This window comes from Chiloscyllium punctatum, chromosome 2, assembly GCF_047496795.1.
Source record: "Chiloscyllium punctatum isolate Juve2018m chromosome 2, sChiPun1.3, whole genome shotgun sequence".
In the NCBI taxonomy this organism is placed as follows: Eukaryota; Metazoa; Chordata; class Chondrichthyes; order Orectolobiformes; family Hemiscylliidae; genus Chiloscyllium; species Chiloscyllium punctatum.
Genome location: NC_092740.1, coordinates 12,109,492 through 12,122,057, shown reverse-complemented (window position 1 = coordinate 12,122,057; position 12,566 = coordinate 12,109,492). Strand labels below are relative to the sequence as shown.

Sequence of the window (12,566 nt, the reverse complement as noted above, 5' to 3'; positions counted from 1 at the left end):
AGACTTGTTTTTGTCTAACACATTTCTCAAGCACTTCGCAGTGCCTCCTAAGCATTGACTTACTTTAAAGTGCAGTGTTTTCTAATGCAAACACGTGATAACCAATTTCCATATTGCTAGAGCCCACTAACAGCAGTGGGGTGAAGGCCCCATTATTTGAGTGTTGTTTGTTTTCTTATGTCTCACTGGGGTGGTATGCCATCAAAAAGAACTTAAATTTTTTAACATGCAAAATTCTCTGATGTACTTGTTTTTTAGATCCAGGTTGACTGAAAGCACAAACCAGGTTTCTGAACTTTACAGGAATCACTATTTATTACGAGTAAATAGACTGTAGCTGCAGATAAATAAATACAAACAGTCAACATAAAACCACATCCAGTTAAAGTTCTAATTCCCTCCTAAACCTCTCCTTACAAACACAGGCAGATACAACAAAATGGGTGATATAGAAGGAAGGGAAGCAGTTTCTATTCACATCTCTGAGATTATTCTTGTGCTGATTGGAGTGCTGTTTCTCACTTATCCTTCTTGCGATGTTTCTACTGATTTGTGGGAGGCACAGGGTACCTGCTTCACGTTTCTAATGAGCCTGAGACCCTTTACTTAAAGGCGCAGTTTACTATATCTGCTAAAAGAAAAAGAAGCTGGCTTTCTTAAAGTGGGTTTTGGTACAAAGAACAGACAATGCTCCTGAGATAGTGGAGATCTAACTGCTTCTCCCTATCTTTATCTCAGCTCCATTATATTCAGTTATCTATTAACCAGTCACATAGTTATTGGCAAGGAGGAAGTCTTTGTCATCAATAACTGCTCACTTGTCCGCGGACCAATCAACTTCTTATCGCTGGACGAATCTCCAATTGTACACAGCTTGTCTGCACCTTCTCCCACGACTGCTATACCAGCAGCTGTGTAAGCAATGCTTACAATGACAATAGTTTAAAAGCTACTGTCATCCTTAACAACCTTTGAATTTAAAACCATTCTTTTCCCATTTCAGTCCACAATCAAAAATACAGAAAAATAAAAAAGAAGTATTTGGTGATTTTATGAACAGGCTTGTTGGTTGAATGGGAGAGTCTAGATTAGAGTGGTGCTGGGGGCTTTTGCCTGAAATGTCGATTTTCCTGCTCCTCGGATGCTTTTCCAGCACCACTCTAATCTAGACTCTGATTTCCAGCATCTGCAGTACTCACTTTTGCCTTGTTTGTTGAATGGGTCATTCATTCCATTGTTTTAGGGTTATTGCAAACACTCACCTCACTTAAACGTCTCCAATGAATTGCTTTGGAGAGCTGTGATCTGGTGCATAGACAACGTATTCTTCTTTATTCCTAAACTGGTCCTATTTTAATCAAAAACATAATTGGGGAGATCCTTATTTCCTTTTCAGGACCTGATCTGGTTGCTATGCTGTGCTACATGCTTGTGTTGTATTACAGTAAAATCTCATTCGTAAGTACATGTATTTTAAAAAATTCATTCATGGGATGAGTGCATTATTAGCCAGACCATCACTTATTACCCATCTCTAATTGTCCAGAAGGCAGTTAAGTGTCAGTCAACAATGATTTCATGGCTATCATCTGACTCCTAATTCCAGATTGTAATTTCACCATTGCCATGGCAGCATTCGAACCCAGGTCCCTAGATCATTACCAGGGTCTCTGTATTGATAAGTTGAATCCCTGATGAAGGGTTTTTGCCCGAAACATAGATTCTTCTGCTCCTCGGATGCTACCTGACCTGCTGTGCTTTTCCAGCACCACACTCTTGACTCTGATCTCCAGCATCTGCAGTTCTCACTTTCACCTAGTTGTTTTCCAGTGGGATGTATTTAAAATTAAATATTTTTTATTACACGTATAATATGTTATATGTAAAATATTTTTTGACCGTTGGAACCTGTCTTATTGACTGTCATAAAATATGTTTGCCATTTGGAATTTGCCCATTGTGAGATTTTCCAAGAACATAACTCTTTCTGAGCTACAGGATTCTATTGTACTCTTCCTTATCTCACTTATTCCCTTGCTCTATGTCCTTGTCTGTGATACTCTTCCTGATGCCATTCACTCCTTCGTTATGTGTTCTTATCTGTGTTACTGTTCCCTGTCTCACACACTGCCTCGCTCTGTGTCCTTATCTGTGTTACTCTTCCTTACCCCACTCATTGTCCTGCTTTGCTCTTCAGAGACAATGCAGACTCACCGGCAAAAGCAAAGACATCTGGCAAGAGGAAAGCCAAGAAGCGGACAATAGCAGAAACCTCGAACGTCATTACGGAAACCCTGCCATCCATCCAAGAAACAGACACCGTAGAAATTGACCAAGAGAATGTCTTTGCTGCGGAGATTGTGGAGATCAACGCGGAAGAGATGGGAGAGGAGGCTGGGACTACTGTAATGGAAGCAGTGGAGAACCTGCCGACGGCAGATGACTCGATGCAGCCATCTGGTGATGCGGCGGGCTCAGAACAACCAGCCGAATCGGCACTTGCCTTGCTTGCCGATATCACCAGCAAATACCAACAGGATGAGCTGGACAAGGAGCTGGAAAAGGAAGGGGAACGGGAGTCTGCAGGCCAGTCCCAGGAGGAGTCTGAAACGTCCATTGTAACAGAGGATGGGATCCACATTGTGGAAGTGCTGGCGCAGGGTGACAAACTGTTCTGTTGTGAGAAATGCAGTCGCTCCTTCAGACTCTTTTACCACTTCAAGGAGCACCTAAAGGTGCACTCGGGAGAGAACTATGTATGTCACCTTTGCAGCAAACAATACACACGGGAGAGTGCCTGGAAGCAGCACCTGTCCTCCCACCGAGAAGAGGAAGGTGGGAACAAGAAGCCACGGTGTGTCCGCAAAGTGCATGTGTGTCAGTACTGTGAGAAACAGTTTGACCACTTTGGACATTTTAAAGAACACCTTCGAAAGCATACGGGTAAGGAGTGTCAACAGTACTGTGGCTTTTCCCACCAATATCTTACTTTTATTCTCAAATCATTGAATGATACAAGACAGAAGATAGCCATTTGGCCCATTTTGTCTGTGTTGGCTGTTTGAATTATTTGGCCCTGTCCCCTCACCTGAAAATTCTTCTCCTTTGACGATTTATCCAGTTCTTTTTTGAAACTTATTATCAAATCTGCTTCCACTGTATCTTGAGCAAGTGCATTCAGTTCCTAACAATTAATAAAGGTGATAGTCACCTTAAGTCTGCGCTAATCCTCTCTGCTAATTCTGTTGCTTGTTGAAAGAATTTCTCCTAAGTTGCTCAGTCAGTTTCTTCTCATCTCTGTCGTAAATGGGCAACTCTTTACTTTGTAACTATGAACTCTATTCCTAACATATCTCACAAGAAGAAACAACCTTTCCACATTTTGATTAGTAAGGAATTCGAAGGTTACGGGGAGAAGGCAGGAGAATGGGGTTAAGAAACATATTTGCCAGAATTGAATGGTAGAGCAGATTAAATGGGCCGAATGGCTGAATTCTGCTCCAATATCTTATAGTCACATGCAACCTTTCATTTATTACTTTATCTGGAGGACAGCAAGGTAACTATTATTCTGGTTTCTGTTAGAACTTTAAAAATGTGTAATTGTTTTTATTCTGGGGGCGGGGGGGAGAACATGGTATTTGGATTGTTCATTTCGCAGATGTGGACAAAGTCTTGGAGCATTGAATGGCAAAATCTACTCTTTTACTTCCTCAGGTGAGAAGCCCTTTGAGTGTCCAAACTGTCACGAGCGATTTGCCAGGAATAGCACACTGAAATGTCACCTAGTGGCCTGCCGAACGGGTATGGGTGCAAAGAAAGGAAGGAAGAAGATGTACGAGTGTCAGGTACAGAACATTGAGTGGTACAGAGTACTGAGCAACAAAAGCTACCTATTTCCTAAAGGCCCACAGAGAGCAACATCAGCTTGCCTTCCTCTAGCCGCTGACTGGTAACAAAACATTCCAAAATGCTTCGTGGGCATATACGAAAGAAAATTTATACTATATAGTGAAATGAGATAGAAGACTTGAAAATGCTTAGCCAAGTTTTTCAGAGACTCTTACAGAAAGATATGATAGGTGGAGAGGTTGAGGGCTTGGAATTCTGGACCCTAGTGCCCAGTCAAATGAAGGCTTGGCTGTCTATGCTTTTGGAATTCAAATCAGAGATGCCACAAAAATCAGAACGACCAGGAAGCAGAACCAGTGAAATACGGTGACCTTGTAGGGTTAGAGAAAGATATAGGGTTGGAAAAGTGAGGCTATGGACATAATTGAAAACAATGATAAAACTTGTTAAGTGATACGTATTATTACATGCCATGATGGGTGATGAATATTAAGAAATTACTGACTGCGCATTTCACTACACTCTACAGAAGTGCCATTGTCATGAGTTGCAACATTGGACATTTTGTAATTGCTGCAGGTTGATAAAGCAGAGCAGTATTCTGCATCAGATTAAACTGTGATGCCCCAATGCATTTCTGAATCAGGTTTGCTGCTGCTTTTTATTTTTTGGGCAGTGATGAGGCCACTTAGATCAGTGTCGTTATCAACGGGGCAAATCAAAGGCACTGATATCAGCTATGATGACAACTAGCAGTACCTGTGCCAGCGTGGGAGCCATTCAGAGGCTGCATTTCCACCATTGTCGGACTACAAGTGGCGGCCAAATTCCTTTTGCCACCTGCGTGGGTATTCTGATTTTGGGGTGACACCGCTAACTTGACTTGTTATTTTCAATCTCAGGTTTGCTCCAGCGTCTTCCCCAGCTGGGACCAGTTTAAGACTCATCTGGCAGTGCACACAGGCGAGAAACCCAATCACTGCACCATTTGTGATATGTGGTTCATGCGGGCTGGCGAACTGCGGCAACATGTCAAGGACGTCCATGGAGCTGCTGAGCAGGAAGTGGGTGAGGTGACGGAGATTGTCGTGCCCGTGGAGGTCATTGACACTGAGGCGATGGAGGGGGAGACTATCATTGAGCAGGTGACGGTGTAGGAGATGGCCATGAGAGTGGGGGAGGATGGGTTTGACACCCAGATTGAATTCTTCCATTCTCAACCAACCAGGCTGAGTGTGAGTGAGTGTGAGAAGTTGCCAACCTGCAGTGGGGTTATCAACGGGGCAAATCCAGAGGCACTGATATCAGCTATGATGGCAACTAGCAGTACCTGTGCCGGCGTAGGAGATGTTCAGAGGCTGCATTTCCACCATTGTCGGACTACAAGTGACGGCCAAATTCCTTTTGCTGCCTGACTGGAAAGAGCTGCAGTGCAAGACTACACAAATTAAATCATCTTGCCTGAACTCGTTTGGACTTCCATTGCTGCTGAGGTATTTACGTTGCCATCATTTAGTCCAGGGATGTGATGTTTCTCGGTTATCAGGAACCATGGTAATTGATCAACTTGCATCCACTGGCTGAAAATCCCAGCCCACCACTTTTTGACTCATAGCAAAGCAATATGGATGCACCACAGATTGTACATGTGGCACTTTTGGTGGAAGCACCCTGTTGCAGTCACAGACACGTATACTGGGAGTCTTTGTCAATGTTAACTTCAATAGCCTGTGCTTTGTACATAGCTGGGGTTGCAGCCTGTCTGGTTTGCCAGAAGTGCTGGAATGTTTTTGAATGGATTATTGGTGCAAAGGGGAGAGGACCCTACTCGTGCTGGGGTCATTCCAGTCATCCAGCTCACTTCTGTAAACATTCACAATGAACGCACAACAATTAAATCCATTTACAGGCCTATCAATAAAAAACAGTGGCTGGTTCAGTAGACAGCAGGTCTATTGTCTTTCATTCACATAATTTCACATTGCTTCCTGTTTCCTCCTCCTCTCTCCTTGCAGCTTAACTGATTAATAGCTGTCCAGGGAAGTCTGCAGCTCTCAATAACAATTGGTGTAAGGAGTGTGGCGATTGCATTCTGCCTTCTCTGCATCAATGGTTTAACCACTTAAAAAAATGCCTTTAGGTCAGAACAAAGTATGACACTGAATCACAATAAGATCCTGGGGCAGATGGCCAAAAGATTAGTCAAACTGGTAAGTTTTTAAAAAACTATTAAAAGGACAGAAAAATGGTGTGTCTTAAGAGGGGAAATACAGAGCTTGGGTCAGAGACAACTGAAGGCATTAACCTGTAAGCACTGTAGATTGGCCGGCATAGGGTGCCAGATGAGCAAGACTTGGTGTAAGTTAGGCAGTGGAGATTTTGAAGCCGAAAGTGAGGACTGCAGATGTTGGAAACGAGAATTTAGATTAGAATGGTGCTGGAAAAGCACAGCAGGTCAGGCAGCATCCGAGGAGCAGGAGAATCGACGTTACGGGCATAAGCCCTTCTTCAGGAATGAGAAAAGTGTGTCCAGCAGGCTAAGATAAAAGGTAGGGAGGAGGGACTTGGGGGAGGGGCGTTGGAAATGCGATGGGTGGAAGGAGGTTAAGGTGAGGGTGATAGGCCGGAGTGGGGGTGGGGGCGGAGAGGTCAGGAAGAAGATTGCAGGTTAGGAAGCTGGTGCTGAGTTCGAGGGTTGGGATTGAGATAATGTGGGGGGAGGGGAAATGAGGAAGCTGGAGAAATCTGCATTCATCCCTTGTGGTTGGAGGGTTCTTAGGCGGAAGATGAGGCGCTCTTCCTCCAGCCGTCGTGTTGCCATGGTCTGGCGATGGTGGAGGCCAAGGACCTGCATGTCCTTGGCGGAGTGGGAGGGGGAGTTAAAGTGTTCAGCCACAGGGCGGTTGGGTTGGTTGGTCCGGGTGTCCCAGAGGTGTTCTCTGAAACGTTCCGTAAGTAGGCGGCCTGTCTCCCCAATGTAGAGGAGGCCACATCGGGTGCAGCGGACGCAGTAAATGATGTGTGTGGAGGTGCAGGTGAATTTGTGACGTTTATGGAAGGATCCCTTGGGGCCTTGGAGGGAAGTGAGGGGGGAGGTGTGGGCACAGGTTTTGCATTTCTTGCGGTTGCAGGGGAAGGTGTCGGGAGTGGAGGTTGGGTTGGTGGGGGGTGTGGACCTGATGAGAGAATTGCGGAGGGAGTGGTCTTTCTGGAACGCTGATAGGGGAGGGGAGGGAAATATATCCTTCGTGGGATCTGTTTGCTATCAGAGATTCCCTGACTATGACTAAATAGATATAGTTGGAATCAGAAAATTGGAGCCTTGCCCAGCTGGAGGACAATGGAGAGGCAAGGAAGGACCAAAGTATAGTCTCACTTATGGAAACCCTTAGACTCATCGAGAAGGCTGAGGAGGGATACACTTTGTTCCGATATAACACAATAGTTCCATTCTTGTGCAATCTCGCGTTAAAAGAAAATAACACAATAGTCATGCCAATTAAAACTAATGGGGCCAGAATTACATTGTAGCCAATACAGGTACGGAAAGTTCACGTTCTACAAATAACGATCTAAATTCTTCAATCACGTTGAAGAAGCAAGTGTTATAGCAGAACTGACTTGTAGTTTATCTTTGCTATCTGTGAGCTTGATGAGAACTGATTTAGTTACTGTTGATAGGTCAGAAACCTAACCACCTAGGTTTCTGAAGAGGATGTTAAGTGTAGAGTTCCAGGAAAGAGGGACATGGATTTGGAGACAACATTATAGATGTGGCACTATAGTGATTATGTTATTGGTTTCGTACCCCAGAGGCTTAGGTAATGGAGATACTGATGAAATTCCACCGCAGCTGTTGGGGAATTTAAACTTAGTTTATTTGTTTGATGATGTAGAGAACCTTAAGGAAAATTTAGGCAGGCTACTTGCATGGGCAAGAACATGACACGTAATACAATATGGAAAAATGTGAGTCGATTTGTGGCACAGTCATTAGCACTGCTGCCTCACAGTGCCAGGGACTGGGTTCAAACCACCCTTTGGTGACTGTTTGTGGGGAGTTTGCACATTCTCCCCATGTCTGCATAAGTTTTTTTCCAGTGTTACTGTTTCCTCCCACAGTCCAAAAATATATAGGTTATGTGCATTGGCCAGGGTAAATGTGAGGTTACAGGAATAGGGTAAGAGGGTGGCTCTGGGTGGCATTCTCTTTGGAGGGTTCGTCTGGACTTGATGGGCCAAATAGCCTGCTTCCAAACTGTCAGGATTCTATGTGTCCTCTTTGGTAGGAAAACAGAATTACAATTTTTTTTAAAACTGCGAGAGTTTGGAAACTCCAGATGTCCAGAGGACTTGTGTGTCCCTGCACACGAATCATTGAAAGCTAGTGCATAAATGGAGAAGCAGTTAGGAAGGCAAGTGGTATGTTGGCTGTTACCACAGATAGATTGGAGTCCAGAAGTTAAAATGTCTTGCTGCAATGGTCTAGAACCTTGGTGAGATGATACCTGGAGTTTTATCGACAGTGTTGGTCTCCTTTTCAAAGGAAGAATGTACTTGCCAGGGAGGAAGTACAACAAACATTCACCAGACTGATTTTTAGGGTGGCAAGGTTGTCTTGTGAGGAGAGATTGAAGGGACTGGGCTTATTCTCTAGAGTTTAGAAGAATGAGAGGTGATCTTATAGAATGTACTAAATTCGAACAAGATTCAACAGGGTAGATGCAGGTAGTTTGTGACTCACTGACTAGTGAGTGGTACCATTTAAGAATAAGTTTTGTACAGAGATAAAGAGGAAATTTTTTGTATGAACATGCAAATTACAAGAAGGAGTAGGCTACCTGGCCTCAAGCCTAAATGAAATTATGAGCAGATTAGTGTATTCAGCCCATGGAGCTTGGAGCACCATTCAGTATGATCATGGCTCATCCTCTGTCTTGACACTAAACACCATACATACCCTCTGATGCCTTTTATGTCCAGAAACCTGTCTATTCCTTTCTTGAATCTATTCAGTGATTTTTGCCTCAATGGTCTTGTAGCAGAGAATCCCACAGGTTAACCAACCTCTAAGTGAAGTTTTTTTTTTCTCATTTCAGTTCTTCATGGCCAACAGCATATTCTGAGACTGTGATCCCTCATTCCAGGCCCCTCAGATAAAGGAAACCTCATCCGTACACCCACTTTTCCCAGCTCTGTTAGGTTTTTATGTATTTCATTGAGATCTCCTCTCAACATTCCAAATTCCAGTAAACATTAGGCTTGGTCAACCTAGACCCCTCTTAACATCCCAGGAATCAGAGTTTGATGAACCTTTGCACTCCCTCAATGGCAAGAAGGGGCAGGAACAGAAACCATGAGCTTTGTTGCTGCTCCTGCCCTGGGTCCTCAGGTCCCAGCATGAGCACAGTGGCCTCTCTGAGGCTTGGGTAGAGTGGGTTCCTCAGAACCTGGACCATCTTGTGTAGGGGAACCAAAATTACATACAGTATTCCAGATGTGATCTTTCTCAGACCTTTACAGCTGCAGGAAGGTATCCTTGCTCCTGTACTCCAATCTCTTCACAGTAAAGATCAGTGTATCATTTTACCTTCATTGTTTGTTGCACTTACATGCTGGCTTTAGACTGGTGTATATGAACATTTCCTAATCTATCACCTTTTAAATATTACTCTGTATGCTATTCCTCCTACTGAAATGGAGAACTTCAAATAACTTTGTGGGCAGCACGGTGGCACAGTGGTTAGCACTGCTGCCTCACAGCGCCAGAGACCCGGGTTCAATTCCCGCCTCAGGCGACTGACTGTGTGGAGTTTGCACATTCTCCCTGTGTCTGCGTGGGTTTCCTCCGGGTGCTCCGGTTTCCTCCCACAGTCCAAAGATGTGCAGGTCAGGTGAATTGACCATGCTAAATTGCCTGAAGTGTTAGGTGTAGGGGTATGGGTGGGTTGTGCTTTGGCGGTTCAGTGTGGACTTGTTGGGCCGAAGGGCCTGTTTCCACACTGTAAGTAATCTAAGTAAAAATTCATCCATGTTATACTGTATTTGGCCACCAGTTCAATTTGTCAAAATTGCTTTGAACTTCGTTCTGGCACCTCACCTCTCAATACCATCTCATTTGTTGTTCTCAGCAAACTTGGAAATATTACCTTTTATTATCTAATCCAAATCGTTGACGTATATTGTGAATAGCTGTAGTTCGAGCACCAGTTCCTATGGTACTCCATTAGTCACTGCCTTACAATCAAAGAAAGACCAATTTATTCCTGTTATGTTTCCTGTTAACCAATTGTCAATTCTTGATATCCCCAATCCTATGTACTTTAACTTTGCCTACTAACTTGTTACAAGGAACTTTGTCAAACCTCAATGATCCATATCCATTGGTTTTTCCTTTTTAAGCTTTTCATTTAGCCATGAAAGTGGTGGTGAGTTGCTTCCAATTTGCTGTAGGCAGGTCCCATAATAACATTAGGGAGGGACTTCCGGCATTTTGATCCGCAACAGTGAAGGAACGAAAATATGTACCAAAGTCAGGATGATGTGGGGTGAGCCTGCAAGTGGCAGTGTTCCATGTGTCTGCTGCTCTTGTCCTTCTAGATGGTAGTAGTCATGGGTTTGGAAGATGCTATCTAAGGAGCCTTAGTGAATTTCAGCCATGCATCTTGTAGGTGCTACATACTGTTGGTTGTGGAGGGAGTGGATATGTGTGTGTGGCTCCAATGATGTGAGCTGCTTTTCCCTGGATGGTGTAAAGTTTCTTGAGTGTTTTTGGAGCTGCACTGTTCCAGGCAAGTGGGGAGTATTCCATGACACACCTGATTTGTGCCTTGTAGATGGTGGACAGGTTTTGGGGAGTCAGGAGTTGAGTTACTCGCAGCAGGATTCCTGGCCGCTGACCTGTTCTTGTCGCCACAGTATTTATATGACTATTCAAGTTCAGTTTCTAGTCAATGGTAACTCAGGATTTTGATAGTGTGGGATTCAGTTAAAACAATACCATTGAATGTTAAAAGGTGATTTAAATTCTTGCTTGTTGGATATGGAAATTGCCTGGCAGTTGTGTGACACAAATGTTACTTAACACTGAAACCACTCAAACCTGAATACAATTTGTCTTGCTACTTTTGGAAATTGACTTTATCAGGATGTGAGCAGCCATGAATGGTGCTGAACATCTTCATTTCTGACCTTTGATGGAGGTTACGTCATTATTGAAACATGTGAAGGTGTTTAGCTGGGGGTTCTTCCGTGAGGAATTCTTGCAGAGATCTGCTGGAGCTGAGCTGACTGATGACCACCCACAACAATCATCTTCCCCTGTTTCGGGTAAGACTTCAACTAATAGACAGTATTCCCCTCCTTTCCCACTGACTTCTGTTTCGTCTGGCTCCATGCTGCCATACCTGGATAGCTGTAGTTATGCTGTCAAGGGCAGTCACTCTCACCTCACCTTGGGAGCTCCACTCTTTTGTCAGTGTTTGAAATAAAGCTGTCATGAGGTCAGGAGCTGAGAGGCCCAAGCAGAACTCAAACTGAGCATCATGAGGAAGCTATTGCTAAGCAAGTGCTGCTTAATAATACTATTGATGACCACTTTACTGATGATCGAGAATAGACTAATGTTGTGGCCCAAATGGCTCAGCATTTTAAATCCCTCCCTCCTATACAATCTCTCTTCAATCCACTCTATTCTCCGTTCCCTGATTTTCACCAGGATGTGGCACTGGGAGTACTCTTGAAATTATTACCTAAACTTGGTTGCAGAATCTCATCCCTTTTTCTATGTCATTAGTTCTGGCATGGTTCCAAACCTTTCAGAAGGTCATGTGGGAACTCTGTGATATCCTTGATCTTGGCATTGGGGAGGCAGCGAATAGTACATGTGTTACATCTGTAGCTGCAGAAACATCTGACTGTTCCTCCTATGATAGAATCCTCTATCATTACTCTCCCATTGTTTTTTCTTAATCCTCATCTGCCCGTGTTGTTGAGTTGTGTGCAGCAAAGTTGGCACTCTCTGCATTTCCCTGAGAAGCCATCTTCTCCAGTCGTAACCAAAGTGGAAAATCTGTGAGAGAGGGAGATTAATCCAGGCCCTCATGCACCACCTGCCTTCGGACTTTGCAGGTAAAGAGTGCGGTGGGATTAAGTAACAGTGTGGCTATCTCTCTGTATGTGATCATCTCAGCAGTGCAGATGTTACACAGTGATCCCAGCCGATGCTCCGGATCGAAATGTAGATTTCATGTAATTACAGCTGAAGACACTTTCTAAACATTTAGTCACCCTGGACACAAAGTATCCCTGATTTATCACACTGTGCATGTGGCCAGGCTGCCCTGCCATAGCATACCCTTAAATCACTCCCTGTACATTTACTTACTAATGTTAAATGCATACAGGTAGGTAATGACCCCTGATCTCAAGACAGTTGGGCATTGATCTCTGCTGTCCATACAGGTGGGTATAGATCTCCTCTTTCTGTATACAGATGGGTATGATGCCCACTCTCTTTACACGTGTGTATTGATCCCCACTCTCTGTAAAGATGTACCTTGATCCCTGCTCCCCATACAGTTGGGGTATTGATCCTCGCTGTTTACATAAGTCTGAATGCTAGGCATTTTGATCAAGGAGCGCATCTCAGTATTGGCAGCCTGATCTTGCCATCCAGTCTGGAGCTGTTTATACAAGCAAGGCATGGTGTGGCT

At 44.0% G+C, this 12,566-nt stretch overlaps 1 protein-coding gene across 2 annotated transcripts in view; it reads left to right on the top strand.

The window, feature by feature from the left end:
* Positions 1–5,796, top strand: part of znf131 (zinc finger protein 131) — a 34,097-nt gene extending 28,301 nt beyond the window's left edge. For both annotated transcript variants that reach the window (XM_072593546.1, XM_072593537.1), the window contains exons 5-7: positions 2,198–2,943; positions 3,718–3,848; positions 4,755–5,796. In XM_072593546.1, the coding sequence (XP_072449647.1) occupies positions 2,198–2,943; positions 3,718–3,848; positions 4,755–5,009 (1,132 nt within the window). In that variant the 3' untranslated portion in view covers positions 5,010–5,796. The remainder of the gene's footprint in view (positions 1–2,197; positions 2,944–3,717; positions 3,849–4,754) is intronic.
* The last annotated feature ends 6,770 nt before the right edge of the window (positions 5,797–12,566 follow it).